This window comes from Lissotriton vulgaris, chromosome 2_1, assembly GCF_964263255.1.
Source record: "Lissotriton vulgaris chromosome 2_1, aLisVul1.2, whole genome shotgun sequence".
NCBI classification, from domain to species: domain Eukaryota; kingdom Metazoa; phylum Chordata; class Amphibia; order Caudata; family Salamandridae; genus Lissotriton; species Lissotriton vulgaris.
The window spans coordinates 57,685,171-57,701,661 of NC_141687.1; the positions used below are offsets into that span (position 1 = coordinate 57,685,171).

The 16,491-nt window shown below is 45.3% G+C and overlaps 1 protein-coding gene across 1 annotated transcript in view; it reads right to left on the reverse strand.

Moving 5' to 3' along the window:
- LOC147729549 (sterol 26-hydroxylase, mitochondrial-like) overlaps positions 1 to 16,491 on the reverse strand; it is a 206,468-nt gene that overhangs the window by 65,476 nt on the left and 124,501 nt on the right. The window contains exons 3-4 of the mRNA XM_086954442.1: positions 11,616 to 11,815; positions 9,398 to 9,595 (exon numbers count right to left, since the gene is read on the reverse strand). Coding sequence (XP_086810568.1) covers positions 9,398 to 9,595; positions 11,616 to 11,815 — 398 coding nt within the window. The remainder of the gene's footprint in view (positions 1 to 9,397; positions 9,596 to 11,615; positions 11,816 to 16,491) is intronic.

Below are 16,491 nucleotides of genomic sequence, written 5' to 3' on the forward strand. Positions count from 1 at the left end.
CTAGAGGATCTGCCTCCCACTGTTCACTTTAGAGCCCTGGTGGATCATCTGCAGAGTTCCCCAAGGATCATCCCTCAGCCCCACCATCTTCAACACCTACATTACCCCCCTGGCAGACATCATCAGATCACACAGAATCAACATCATCTCCTATGCCAACGACACCCAGCTCATCTTTTCACTGTCAGAAGATCCCTCCACCACCAAAGCCAACTTCCATAGCTGCATGAGGAACATCTTGGACTGGATGAAGGACAACTTGTCTAATACTCAACGTGGAGAAGTTCTTTGGGATCAACACCTCGCCATGGAACAGCACATGGTGGCCCGTGGAACTCGGTTCACCACCCACCCTGACAGACCATGCCCGCAACCTCGGCATCATCTTGGATGGCAAACTATCTATGAAGAAACAAGTCAACGCGATCTCTTCCACCTGCTTCCACACCCTTTGCATGCTCCAAAAACTTACAAGTGGCTCCCAGCCAATACCAGAAGAACCCTTACGTAGGACCTCATCACAAGCAGACTGAAGTATGGAATCATACTTATTCAACACAGCAGTGGAGAGGCAAAGCGTATCTATACTTATTTGTGACTTTAAATGCCATATATTATGGCATTTAAAGTCACAAATAAGTATAGATACGCTTTGCCTCTCCACTGCTGTGTTGAATAAGTTTATATGTTAAGACCATTTCTGGTGGCTGGTCTTAGGAGGTGGGCAAGAGTGGAAATTATGGTGCGCAATTGTTAACTGTTAGTTAGTGCAGCAACAGTGCCTGCCACCCCTTCTGTGTATGGAATCATACTCCACGGTACGCCTCATGCAGAAACTTCCGGTGACACAAAACTCAGCAGCAAGGCTCATCCTCAACCTCCTTAGAAGGACCAACATCACACCCCATTTCAATAAATTAGACTAGCTCCTGATTCAGAAGAGATACAGGTTTAACCGCATCGCTGCGGCGGTTATTTTCGCGCTACGCGGCTTTTTTCTAAAAGCCGCGTTAGATGACGAGCTCAGCTCGTCATCCGCACACGCCCCCCGTGGCTGATGACGAGCTGAGCTCGTCATCAGCATCGAAGGGGTTAAGATGCCTACCCACACGTACAAGGCCCTGAACAACCAAGGTCCTTCATACATCAACAAATATTTGACTTTCCACCAACCAAACAGACATCACCAATCCACCACCTTCTCACTCTCCTTACCCCACATATTCGCCGAACCAACAGGACACTCATTCTCGCACATGGCAGCCAAGGCATGGAACAACCTCTCCCTGCACCTGATGACCGCACCTTCGCTCCAGCTCTTCAGGAAGCAACTCAAGACCTGGGTGTTTGAATTATCACAGCACCACGCAGCAGATAATACTTGTCCAGTGTCTCAAGACCCTCGTGGGTGATTTGCCATGCTTTAAAATTGATTGATTGAGATGGAAGGGAAAAGGAGATTGAAGACAATCAGAGCAATCAAATGCATATAAAGTACTGCAGGGGTGTGTACCTAAACTCGTAGGACAGACACCAGCTATGAGAACTGTTGAAGAGGATCATGTTCAGACTCAACACCCACGCACACAAGGCTCTCCACGAAATGGGCCCGAAGTACCTCAACAACCACCTCACTTTCTACACACCCAACCGCCAGCTACGATCGGCCAGCCTCGCCCTCGCCGCCGTACCACGCATCCGCAGTGCCACCGCTGGAGGAAGATCCTTCTCCTACCTGGCGGCCAAGATATGGAACTCCCTCCCCATCCACCTACGGCTGACCCAGGACCACCTCTCCTTCAGGAAACAACTCAAGACCTGGCTTTTCGAGCAGTAACGGACCCTGAAGCACATACTACCTAGATATCATGACACTCTTAATAGTGGTTCTAATGTGATCCAAAAATGATAATATTTTGCTATATCTTGTGCACCTGTCCAGAACAATGCAGAATATTCTATTCAACTGAGCGGGAGTCAGAAACATGCATTGAATAATGCTATGTTGTATTACTTTAAAGAGGGCATTTTTTTGACACTGTTTTAGGATAGGCCAAAACCCTGCCCAACTACTACTCTGGCATTTCCGTATTAAGGCCACTCTCCCAACTAGATTTTACATAGTCAAAAAATCTGATTTGGTCATTGGTGTCAAAGTTGCACACAATGTAGTGATGGCCTTCCACGAACACTGGTTATGGCGGAGGGAGCTGCAGCCAAGTGACCATGACAATTCTGACCGCCATAATGAATTGGAGTATTTACTACACTGGAATGGGAAATTCCATCCAAAAAGTTTTGAAGGAGAATTAATCACCATCATCATACAGGTTGCCTAGTCCAAAATACCTGCCTGCAATCAGGTGCACCTATTAATGACCAAGACTACTTTGCTGAGTTTGGGAATACTCCACAGAGGTAGACTGGGATAAAAGCCACCTTCATGTTAGTCTTACACAAAACTCTGTGCCAACATCGATCAGGCAACCGTTAGAGGATGTTACCCGTCAAGGTGTGAGACGAGGCAGGGTCATCATAGCAAGGAGCAGCTTGGCTCTATGGGTCTCTCAGACCTGTGCTGTCTCCAATAGAGCACAGTCCACTAACCAGTGAGCCACAGATGGCAATCGGGCAGCTAGATAGTAGTTTCAAAAGTTTGGGACCTCACCCTCCTGAATGCAACATTGAAGTCTTCCCAGGGTGAGTCCCCGTCTCCAGAAATTCCATAGTAGAACGCTGAGGAGTATGTCAAGTTCCATAAAAAAGCTGGCTGAAGGCACACCAGTATTGTGGCAAACAGATAAAGGAAAAGCAGTACAATAACCAATTTAGCTGTGTCAATCATTCTCATAATTGATAACGGCAGCTTTCACCAGAAAGTCATAGATGCTGTACTATTCGAGATTAGAGAGAGACCTAATAAAATTGCCGTCTATTAAATCTGGGCACCAGGGATACTTTCTGACTCCCAAATATTTAAAGACTGTGGTATCCCTTTTCAGAGGTAGTTGAGGTGGACTATCAATAGCTCTGCTTCATGGAGCCCTCAACCGAAACAAGCAGGACTCAGCATAATTAATATAAAACCCCAATACTGCACCTACATTTCTGAGGGCTCAAAGGTTATAGGGTTGGTGGGACTCCGCAACCTAAAGATAAAGTAAAACATATTTGTGTAGAGGGAGATAGAATGATTTGCTCCACCCACTATCACCCCTTGCAGTGGGGCATCAGTCTGAACGGTGCTTTGAATGATTCCATCACCAGAGAGAACAACACAGGAGAAAGGGAGCAGCCCTGGCACACGCCTCTCATTACCCATATCCGCACGGAGATGACCTTGCCGGTCTTAACCGTGGCAGCTGGCTCAGCACATAAACAGCCGACTCATCCCTGTGATCATTGAAGTTCCACACCTCATAGTGTGCAAGACTGCAAAAAGATATTCTAGTCTAATGAGTCAAAGGCTTTCTCCATATCCATTTATGTTAGAGGTTTTATATAGTGCTAGCTAGACCCGGAGTTATCAGAGCGCTTTACATGAGTATCAGACCATAGTTGCAGGTTACACAGTTATTAGAGCCTGGCAAACATAGTTACATGTAAGGTCGAGACAAACAAGACGGACATATACGAAAGGGAAAAAGCAGGCAAGGGGAGAGATTCAGGGGAGGAGGGGTAGGAGAAGGGGAAGTAGAGAATGGAGGAGGGAAAGAGGAGGGGAGGGTGAAAGACACAGCATGGAAAGAGGAGGGGGAGGGTGACGGGACACAAACCAGTAGACGAGTCAAAGCTGCGTCCAAAGTCTGATAAACTATGATCCCAGGGGAAGTGGTATAATTTCCCCATCTCTGTAGCGAGAGGCTCCCTATACGCAGTGGATTCTCTCAGAGGGGTCTCTGAAACTCCAAGGCCTACATACTGGATCCTTCCCCAAAAAGGGGAGAGGTAGTGCTTTGGCAAGGGGTGCCATACCATACCTCAGCTGTGAGTGGCTCCCTTGACGCAGTGGACTCTCTCAGCTGGGACTCCAGAGTATAAATATTGGATCTTTCCCAACAAGGGGAGAAGGAGTGCTTAGTCAAAGGGCACAAAAGGGCAGGGGGCTAGGCGGTGTAGCAGGCAAGGGGAGAGGGGATAGGAGCAAAGGAAGTAGACAAAGAAAGAGAGAGTACTAAATGGGAACAAACAGCATCAGTTTAGGGGACAGACTGTTTTCTCTCTGTGGCCATGAGTTTGCCCCATTTTTAAGGTAAAAGCCTAGCACAGGCCATTCCAGAAGCTTTGCCATCCAGGACATGAAGCACACAGGTAGTAATTTAAATTATTTTTTTCACGATTCACAGAGGTTTATAGTACGCTGCACATCAGCAATCCAGATGTTTTCATATTAAGTTCTTGGGTGCAGAGGATGATGCTCAGTTCGCCATGCTGAGTTCCCCTGTTGTCGGCACCGGTGAGTCTTTGGCGACTGTGATGGTGAAGTAGGAGGAAACTATTATTTTGCTGTTTTTTGGGCAGCATAGACGAGCCCTATATCAGAACCAGTTTCTCTGGTGTTCAGAGTCTCCCCGAACTCAGTGGTGTAGGGACCTAGCACCCTCACCTCTTTTCCACCTACCATTGACCCACTGAGATGCCATTATTAGTCCCTATAGTGTCACTAACCTGAAAGACCCTCAAATGTGTCTGCACAGGGCTCCTAGAAAGCACAAATCCAAATTGAGCAGGATCTACCAAATCTTCAACAACCTGAGCAAACAATTAGCCAATACCTTACCTAGGATTGTGCAATCGGCATTAAAAATAGACCGAGGGTGGTAGGAGTACACCTCCAAGGAGATAAATGTCTGTTTCCGAAGGGGGCTAACAACGCCCCCTAGTGGTGAGGGGGGGCGGTTCGCCAGCCCAGCCTCTAGGTTCATTGCAAGAAGTTCAAATGCTTTTGCCAGAAATTATTTTAAGCAGGAGTAGCTGGCACAACTCATGACAGAGGCCATGTCCTGTGCCAATGTCCACAGGATATATCTATAGGGAGTACCCCATGCCTATTGAAAACTATGAACTGTGGGTCACACTATGACCAGCAAGCACGGAAGGGTACATGGAAGATGGTGTGCCTCAAAAGAACCCCTTTGTTTAAGACATGGCCCTGGGCCCTATGATCTCTGTGAAGGCATACTAACATGTATCCGGGCTCATCCTCTGATCAGGGAACAACCATACAGAGTGCCTCTTACAAGCCTGCTGCGTTCTTTATTAGATCCTCAGCTCCCATTCCAAGAAGCTCTTAACTTCCTCTTGTCATCCAAGCTCACTCTTATGGAACAACTACGTACACATCACATACTCATCTTCACCCTGGAACTCAGTATACTCAGATTCAGCCCCTGGCTGATTCGAAACTTAGGGCCTTATTTATGTGGCCCTACCGGCACTATTGCGCCACCCGAATGCCACTGGCATATTTATAAGGCCATGTAAAGCCCAATTACGTGGCTTTTCATGGCCTTATAAATATGTGCCCCTTTCATACAGAAAACTGCGTGAAAGGGACGATCCATGGGTGTTGCTGGTGGCGTGTCTAGGTATATTCATGCTTTTTTGACACTGCCCTAGATTTACGAGAAATAGTAAATAAGAGGTAGTGCCAAAGACTTTAATCCCCTTTACCTTCATTTCTTCTTGTTTGTTTTTTCCTCTTTCTATGCATGCTGCATTCTGCAGCATGCAAAGAAAGAGGAAAGAGCCTATGTGATTGTTTTTGTGCAGGAAGGTTTCACTTCCTGCTCAAAAATAATCCCCGCAACACAGGCACCCTTGAATGAGTGAATAAATACTTTTATTAGATTTTATTAAAAAATCATAAAAGGGTGGAAAACCACCATACATGAAATGTACATTTTGAAATAAAAACAGATAAGTATAAAACATACAGACGATACCATAAGTGAGTTTCTAGACAGGTAATGCTAAAACTTGTTTGGTTAGTTTTTCTTTTTTTTCCAGTTCAGTTGCTGCGGTTTTCAGGAATTTTGTGGCTCTACAGGACAGTTGGATCGATAGTCCTCCAAGGCATTGGATGACGGCTGCTCTACATGGCCTTATTTGTTCCTTCCTAAAGGCTTCCCAGAGGACCGTTCTTCGGGTCTCTGCCGGGGAGGGGCAGATGTATAGTAAGTGTAGAAAAGACTTGTCCCCTCCTCCACATAAGCGGCATTCCTTAAATTGACATGGGTATTTCCATTCTGGTGTCAGGTCTTGGTGCAAAGGGGCCTGCGTGGGCGCACAGCGGCCCATTTTGCACCGGTGCAGGGGAAAAAGAGGGGAATGCCTTGTATCTAACAGATACGGCACATCCCTGCCCTTTTCTTTTGCCATCGGGCAGCATAGCAGCAAGGCCTGCTGTGCTGCCCTATGGCAAAAACCCATAAATGAGGCCCTTAGTGTCATGAATGCAAGATTGCTAGATAAAAGAAGCATTGACTTAGCCAGTAGGTCTCGCCTTTCGGTCCTACTGCGTTGCAGTGTTTTATAGCCTTGCTGTATCGAATCCCTGATGCTGTGCAGCATGGCTAAAAAGACAAAGTAAAAGAAAGGTGCTATGGCAACGTAATCACAGCAATTATTTTGTAGAGGAGGGCACCACGCATGCATACGTCTACAAAATGACACAATCAGATTCAAAGTAGCGCAAAACAGAGAAAGCAGCACAGAGGACCAGGGATAGGAGGGAAGTGAGCTGGAGGGCCGGGGTGAGACGAAGAGCCTGGATGGGAGATAGCAACATTTAGGGCGGTATGAGGGGAGCTACAAAGAGGGTCTAGGTGACGGAAAGCAACACAGTGGAATGAAATCAACACAGAGGACATGGATGGATGGGGAGAAGAAGAATGGGGAAAGAGAACGAGAGCACGGGTGGAGGAAACTACACGTGCAGAATACATATATACCACTCAGAGATTAGACCGGCCAAATCAGCCTATTGCGCAACTAAGATTGCATCAGCTAAGCGCTCTGGCAAGGCAGTATTTTGGATTGTAGACTCTGTCCGCAGCCACACAAAAGGTTAATCATTCCCAGACTACCTGTGATTCTCTGACACTATCTTAAAGACACGATTATGACTGTACCAACCTCTCTTGATGATCCTATGATGGTACCTTTCCACCGTAGCACTGTCAGTGAAGACCCGCACCTGAGATAACTTTATCGTATTTCAGACCAGGAAATGCTGAAATCACTCAATGAATGTTCCTTGGGGTCACCCAATGATGCATGCCCGCCTCACATTTTAAAAGTTGGTGCTCCTCCTATAGTTTCCTTTCTTTAGACCTTATTAGATTCGTCAGTTGAGTCTGCATCGGGTCCAGCTGCTTGGAAACCGGCCATGGTAACTCCCAATTTAAAAAAAAAACCTAATGCAGATCTGTCAATTACTGCTAATTTCAGGCCCAGAACCTCATTGCCAGCCTTGGCTAAGATGTTGGAATCACATATCTTCTCTCAATTTAACAGATTTTGGAATGCTAATAATCTCATGGCTGCCACAAAATGTTACTCAAGAACAGCTCATAGTACGGAACAATTACTCCTTATGGTTACCATAAAGCCTGAAGCACATTTTAGACAATAACTGCACGGCCGCCCTCATATTATTAGATCTGACTACGGCCTTCAACACCTTTCCCAATAAAATCCTCATTCATCGCTTAGTTTAAACTGCTAATCGTTCCTCAGCCTCACCGATCTTCTTACTTTCGTTATCAGGCGGTGGAGCGGCCTGTTCTCTGCACCAGCAGCCTTTTCCCAGCAGAGGGTCAGGCAGCACTATGCTAGCCTTCACTAGCAGTTATCAATGGAACACTTCAATAAAGTCTTCAACACTAGTATAACTTGGGTGCCCTTTTCAGCTTCTGGCAAAGTCCCTATAAAGAAGCCGTTCTCTTCCTCTTCTAATGTAGGGGACCTTTGTGGCGGCTGCTGCCCTCACAATGACAGTATGATATTCGGGGTGTCATCAGGTGGGGATATTTTACCTGGGCACAACTCCTAGGTTGTGTCAAATGATTGTCCAGTCTGTGGCCATTCCACGCCTTATCGTCTTAGGTGGTTCACCGGGTACGTGTGCGACAGCTCATAGGGAGGGTTGTCTTAGGATTCTGGAGGTACCAACTGTTGTGAAATTGATACTTTGGCATTGGTATGGTAAGGCCTGTCATGTCTGTCTATCTATCTGCATCTGAGTTTTTGCAATTATCTACAGAGCCTACAACAAGTGGAGTCTTAACGTAGTATGATTTTCTTATCAACCTAAAACCCTCACCACAAAGTTGGCAAGCTTCATCTTAGGTCTTTTACTCTTCACCCACGGTTATGCGTGCTACCCTGTGATTGGGTCAAACCAGTCGGGAAGCTCTTAGAAAAGTAATGGCGCTATCTGTTAAAATTGCCATTTGTATACCTAGTAAGAAATTAAACACCTCAGGGTTGGTTATAACTGTTCATGTTGTCTTCGAAACCCTCAAGTCCCAAAGATCTTACGGGCCTAACCTTATGGAAATTCAGAACTACCTGGCACATGATGCACTGAGCTGTCTTATACGGGAGTTGAGGAAGGTTGCAATACCCAACTCCCCTGGGGGCTCTAGCCAAGGGGAAGCCTCATACTAGCACATGGCGCCCTGCTGACAGAGACAAACCCTCAGCACCAATACGCCACATGAATAGCAGAAACTCTGACCTTTAAAAGCAATGTAAACATTGCATACAATACAGAACTCACAAGTAATAGGGATCTTAGATAATTTTGCCTTTGGTTAAATAATAAATGCACTGCTTTACTAATACTTCAAGAGCATCCCATATCTGTGGCAGCGAGCAGCGCATTATACTATAAAGCTAGTTTATAACTTCATCCATTTATAATATATTGGAAGAACTGCTTTGCCTTGTCAAATTAAATGAAGTACAAATTATATAGTATATAATGTATGTTATCACCTGTTTCATCTTGAGGCCCTTAAATAAATAGCTGTTATCCATTTCATTGGTGACAACTTTATCTTCCTCAAAAGACTAAAATGCTGAACTGACCACACCAGGCTCTGAAACCAACCCAGAGGTTTCTGGAACAGGCACTTCAACTATTTAATAACAATGCACTTTTCGATAGCGCGCAATACTAGGTCTAAGTTGACTGCCCTGACGCTGCTGAAAGTCACGGTCGGGGGATCACCATCGATCACTATAGATGGCTATAGGAAGCGTTTAACTCACACCACCATCTTAGCAGCTTGTTTAGTGGATATTTTCTTTGCTTTCTTGCACTTTCTACATGGACCCAAGCCAATCTCCTTACCTTTTGTATCCACATAGCTTGCAGCTTGAGACTTACCAAATGCAAAGATGGTGTCCCAGCTCTCCAGATAGCGTTTCCAGAAGGGCAGGATGTCTCGGGTCCAGGTGGGCAGCAGCATGGTAAAGATAGAGTTCCGCATCATGCGGGCGATGGAGTCGATGAAGTTCTGCGTCTCAGGTGGGATCCGCTCCTCCAGGCAGCCGAGGCGTGTCTCAAACAAGATGGCTGAGATGCCTAGAATGGAGGCAATACATAAGAGAGGAGAGCAGTAGGGGACATTTGTTTTCCTTCATCAGGACATCCCGCTGAAGCAACAACGTGAATTTTAACTCCTGAACACCTTTTTCTGGGTAATTGTGAGCACTACAAACTAACGTTCATTCATATTTTCCATTTGTTTGTTTTTTATTTTTCCATACCAAAAGTAGTACTATTATTTTCTACTTTTCAATTGCAAATCCTACTTTTTAGAGCAATGGCAGCTAATTGTATTTGCAGAATAATAATGCACATTTATTTGCCATTAGCAAGCCTTTCTCTCGTTGCCTGTGTACTTCTTTTTTCCATCTCAGGAAAACCATTGAAAATGAAGCCTCAACTGTGGCGTCTGGAGAAACATCAAATGTAATATTTGAGTTCTCTCCAGGAAGCAATGCTCAGGATGTTTGCATGGAGGGACCGCCGCTGCCCATGTGGACGGTCCCTCTACCTCGGGGTGGTGGACGAACGCAGGTCCGTCCGCCATCCTAATGACCCCCTTAGTTCTTTCATCAGTTTTATGCAGAGGTAAAACCTCATGTTATCCTTTATGCAGAGTTATACTTTGAGGTCGATTAGGGTGTTTCCTTCATTTACTAAGTCTTTCCCTTACTTTTACTTTCTGTAATGACCATCGTCTTGTATAAACCCATGAGGTTTTCACCTGAATCTTGAAAAATGAAAAAGAAAGGAAAATGTTACCTAAAAGAGCAGCCGTTGTGTATCAATTCATCATTCAAAGACCTGGGTATCTAGCTGCAAGAGAGATATCAAGCATTGCAATCTTTTCAGAAATACTTTTAATTTGTCTCTTACTACAGACCAGGTGCAAGTTAGTGTGAAGTTGTGCCTGCTGTGTCAGACAGTTGTCCATCACGCTGGGCTGATGCAATTATGGTACTACGGAGCATATTACCAAGGGCCGGCGATACAATTATTGACGCTTTAGCGTCCGTTTTTCAGGTGCAAAGCGGCGATAATATTGTATTGTTTACAAGTACACGCTAGCGCGTGTTTCCTTAACTTAGCTCCCATTTGTCTCGCATTGCATCGATAATGAGATGCAAAGTAGGCGTGGCTGTGAAAACAACATAGGAAAATATCCCGAAGGCTGCATTGCTATATTAGCAAGGCATAGCGATAATTTAAATCGCGCTAACTCTGCTTTACCTCAGGAATTTAGCGTCTGTTAAATTCCTGACTAAGGCATACCTAACATGGGAGGTGGATTGTGGGGCTAAGGCCACGGAGCCTATCATCAAGCTTATTGCCGTTTTCCATGGAACATTGATCTATCGCCAAAGCGCTAAGCGTTGATAATACAGCGCTATCTTGGCAATATATTCCAGCGATAACCGGCGATAATTAAAAGCGACCTAAGCGCACTGAGTGATAATTATCGCTGGGGCTTGATAATATGCCCCCAAATCTTTACTGCGGGAGGAAATACAGGCACCAACCAACAACTCATAGCTCAAGTCAATTCTGAAAGCATAAGAATAAGATGATTAAGACCCAGACGTGGCTAAATTCGCTTTAGTTGGACTACTTAGCATATAGTAAATAAAATATGCCAAACTTGGTTATACACTCCTACTTGGGCAAACTTTTTTATCAGGCATTTGTCACAGCCAATTGCATACAAACCAAAAATAAATAACCAGGGCTGCATTAAGTACATTTTGATATAGGTACATTTTGGTAATTATGGAAATGTGGTCACAGGCTGAGCCTCCCGCATCAGTTGAATTGTAGTTCGCAAACTCACCTGTATAGGCACATATCCTACTCATACATTGGAAGGATGATATTCCCTTCTCGCTTCTGCGAGTTTCTGCCTAATCTAGTTTCAACTGTTGAAAAATGTGTTGATAAATGTCATGTGCAAGCGTGTGGCATCCACCTTTACCCTTTGGTTTTCTGGTGGACTGGCACAAATGTTCCTCATAGTAAACCAAGCAATGCCAAGCATGGCGATCTGATGTCCAACCCTTACCTTCAAAAGCGAATCTGTAGAGCACGTTGACCATGTCGTCCACCATCACACCTGATGGGCTTCTCTTCCTCACCTCCTGGAGCCGGGTGAGCAGGTCCGTCACCACCTCGTTGATGACCCCGGTGTACCGCATGGCCTCCACAGGCTTCAGCATCCTTTTGTTGAGGACAGTGCGGAGCTGGTGCCATCGCTCGCCTTCTCTGACCCAAAAGGAGAAAAAGTTTGATCCAACCCACCCTGATGGGGAACATCACACACTCCTTATGAAAAGGAACCCACCTCATTAAAAGTACAATCTACCATACAGAGAGTTATGCTGTATTTGCACGGTGTCGTCCAAACACAAATGGGTAAGACCAGCAGAGGCGGTTGTGCATGCATACACATTCACTATTCATGGGATGACACATAAAAGATAGCTCAGTGTGATGAGCGCTTACAATACTGATCAGCATTAAAACTGCAGGTCACAGGCTTGAATACTGAATCTCAGCCTTTCAACCTCCCAATGGAATGGACTTCTTTCTTACTTTCTTATTATTTTTTTGTTGTTGTAAAATTATGACACTAAAACAATCAGGGCAAGCTTTAGGGCAGAGCGACCTGTGCCACCTCACTGGGCGTCGAGCTCGGGGAAGGGGAGCGGTTCTCTGTTTGAAATATCTTAAATGTTTAAAAGCACCTGCTGTGAAGTTCCTTGTGTGTCCAGGAATTTTTCGGCAACAGTAAAAATCACAACATAACTCTGGTGATTAAGAAAACTGCTGAAGACAGAGCTTTGTCTAATGGTGGCTTTGACTCACTATAAAGTTAGGCAGAGAGTTAATGTGCCTGCTGCAATGAATGTCTGCTATGCAGCTCACAGAATTGTATTTTATGAGGATAACTCAGTGGGTTACTGCTTTTGTTACAGAGCTCTTTTTGCTACGCGCACTTCATAAATTACGATCCTAATATAGTACAGTGATCTATGAACTGTCATCTATGAGCTGCATGCAAATTACATTATGTAGGTTATAACATTTTGTTTTTTCACCAGTATTTCATTATTCTATAGTTGCTAAAAAGGGTTTGTATGAGTAGAAATAAATGTAAATTAATAAAAACAACCTCAACCACTGTGGTACATTTTAAATGCTGAGTTTGTGCTTCTCCAGACCAAACACTCTTAAAATACACTGCCTACTAGTATGGATGACATGCGATTCAGACACCTTCTAATCCGCATTGTTTTATGTAACATTTCCTATACACTGATTTATACATGTGTGATTTACTGTCTCTGTATAATGTGTGCAAAGGGAAATGCTCTGACACGCGACACTGGTATAAAACAAATGAAATACATATGAGAGGGGGCTATGGAGATATGAGGGGCACTGTTAGAGGGTGGTAGTGAGGAAATAAGTGGAGAAGGGGGAATCTGAGGGCACCAGCAAAGATATGCTGCACAGGGCACCCCCAGCGCTATAACTGGCCCTGAACCCAATCTAGTTCCAACATACAATTCATCACTGACGAGCATAACTGAGTGACTATAACATTACAACATCTGGGATTATCAGTCTAAGCTTTTAAAGAGACTAGCTCAGGTCCTTGATATGAAAATAATGTTAATTGATGCTGCCCTGTAGTAAATGGAGGCACCAGATATAAAAAGTGCAACACAAAAGCCAAAGGATAATAAACAGGCTCTGAAGAACTGTAATTATCACAAACATTGTAATCTACAGGAAGAAGAGACCAGACGGGACCAAGCCAGGCATCTCAGAAAGGAGAGTTATTCCCTGCATGGGGTGTGAAACATTAAACATACAACAGAAATGGAAAAAATGGACGGCCTTATTTATGAGGATGTGGGACACTTTTGCGCTGTCATTTCTTATGACGCATCAGTGGTGTAAAATGCACCATGTTGCGCCATATTTACAAAGTGACGCATTTAAGCAGATGCTCACTTTGTAAAAGCCTGCGCTACATTATACCTGTGTCAGGTAGAATTAATGCAGAGTGGGCGTTCCCCCATAAAAATCTATTGGATTTCACTGTGCCACTTCTAGGACGCCATTGCGTCAAAATCTTAGGCCAGCCTCACGACATACGTAAGACTGACACAGCCACATATAACAAAGGACTTGCCCATGTTTAATGACGCATTGCTGAAGTCGCGGCACTTTTGAGACACGCTCCAGCAATGCATTATTACTGCGCCTACAGATACGTCAGAAATACTGACGTATCTGGAACCCCTTGCGACATGGAGCGCTGTACATTAAATATGGCGCATTCATCATGTCACAAGGAGGGAGCAGTGAAAACTGTTGCATCGCTGTTTTCACGCAGCGATGCAATACTTTTAATAAATGAGGCCCGGAAAGTAAGAACTGGAAACTGGCAAGGGTAGATTGCAGATTTTCCTTGCCACTTGTATCCCCTGGGTATGCTAGAAAGATGGTATTCAAAAGTACACAAGTGGTTTGGGAAGTATCTGGCTGGGGTGGGTGGTTATATCCATCCGGGTGGCAGTAAGTGAGAGCATAGAGCAGGAGCGGCCCGTGGTTGGAGTGCTGCCGGGCGCTGACGTGATATAGAAAGAAAAGGGTCCCAGAACATAAGGACAAAATTAAGAAAATATGCAGAAAACTTTTCTTGTCATTTTGGGAACACAATGTTATTTAATCACATAGTGTTCAACAACATCTTAATGTACATTACATTTACACAATACTTTTCAAGGTTATAGTGCTCAAAGGTAGGGTGGGGGATGGGGTAGTGAAGTAATTGGAAGTAGTGAAGATTAAGGAATGTGACAAAGGTCAAGCATACGTATTGATATGCAAAGCAAAATTACTGCTGTCTTTCCAGGGGAGCCAGGCGAAAGTATATCAAATGTTGCGTTTATTTACATAGCCATACTTCTATAATTAGCGTTGTAAATCACACTTGTGGTAGAAGTTGGTGAAAGGGTAATAGTCTACGTTTCAACCCAAAAGGTAGTAGGGTCAGTATCCCTTACAAAGCGGGTCTTCTTCAGGACAGGGGGAGGGGATATAGGGCAAGCTTCATGTGAATCAATGGACGAGGTTGTGTTGATTAAAAGGCGCTGTGGGCCTGGGGGGAGTTAGACTCCTCTGACATGTTTAAGATCGGGCTAGGATTTAGAAAACAGTAATTCGTACCGCGTTTGCATGATAATGGGGTAGAAACCTCCGTCAAGGCTCCAAACTGCCGGCGTGTCAACTCCTTATGCTAGAAAGATGGTATTCAAAAGTACACACGTGGTTTTGGAAGTATCTGGCTGGGGGCGGGTGGATAAATCTATTCGGGTGGCAGTAAGTGAGAGCATAGAGCAGGAGTGGCCCATGGTGGGAGTGCTGACGGGCGCTGACGTGGGGCGGGGGATAGTAAACTACAGATTACGGCTGATTAGAGGTAAGTAAACATAGAAATAAATAAAATGAATTTCGTTGCGGGCGATGCATCGCATTTGCCCCTCACGAACAGTGTCTGTCAGGCTGACCTTAGTTCAGCCTGACAGACACTGCTCACTTTCAGTGCAAGCAGCCAGGAGCCAGAAATGGACATTTAGTGCTGGCTCCTGGCTGCCTGAGGTGAACTTTGCTGGGCTGAGCAAGTCACAGCTCCCATGGACATGACATCCTCAGCTCAGCAAAGGTCCCTGAGGCCCTCCCCTCAGAACCAGGGGTAGCGTCACTGATTGCCTTGCAACTGGGTGCTTCAGTTTTAAGCCCTGAAGTGCCCAGGGTTGAGTGTCTGGATTACCTGTGCCGCCGACTGAGTCATCCTCACTAAACCAGCCAGAACGAACACACCTACCAAATGAGCTTACACCACAAAACTCAGCGCTGTGAAATGCAGATGGAAATAACTGGAAAGAAAATGGTGCTCCAGCAGACACAATATTAAGCAAGCCATCTTCAAGTCTGCCACCACCTCCTTAAAACCGCGAAAGAGTCCTGGCACACTGCAGCGAGGCCTGCTCTAACCAGGCCAAGGAACTCTTCGATATCCTCTGAGAGTTCACCTGCCCTTCAGCCACAGAAAACTTGACCCCTCCCTCACAGGAACTCTGCGAACCACTTTCACAACAAGATAGCCACCATATATAAAACTGTTATGCCCCACACTACCAATCTCCTCAGCATCTCCACTCCCTTGAAGACAGCCACTGACCACCCACTCACCACACTGGAGCAACTCAGTACAGCTAACACCAAGGCCTTAATGAACTTCATCCACTAAGGAGCACTTACTGACCTGTGCCCCTATTGCTTTTCCACCTCAGAAGCAACAAGATCAGCCACCGGCTCACCGCCTTCCTCAACTCCACCATCTCTACAGCCACCTTCCCCAACACCTGGAAACACTCAGAGGTCTGACAGCTCCTCAAGAAACCCTCTGCAGACCCCAACAACCTCCAGAACGACCAACTAATCTTGCTGCTCCCATTCCCCACCAAAGTCCTGTAGAAGACCAGCAACCTACAACTCACCAAACAACTGCAGAGATACAACCTTCTCAACTCCTCCCAATCAGCATTCAGAACCACCAACAGCACTGAGGCTGCTCTGATCACTGCGACAGACAACATCTGTACCCTACTCAACAGAGGGAAATCAGCAGCTCTATTGTTTCTTGACTTCTCCACCGCCTTCGACACGGTCTCCCACCACACACTCATCAACTGTCTGCACCAGATCGGCAACAAGGACGACACTCTTAGATGGATGGAATCCTTTCTCATGGGGTGCATACAAGGGATTTACCTCCCTTCCTTTACCTCAGAGCACAAGCACACCATCTGTGGCTTATCCATCAGTCCCACCCTCATCCAACAGTCCCACCCTCTTCAACA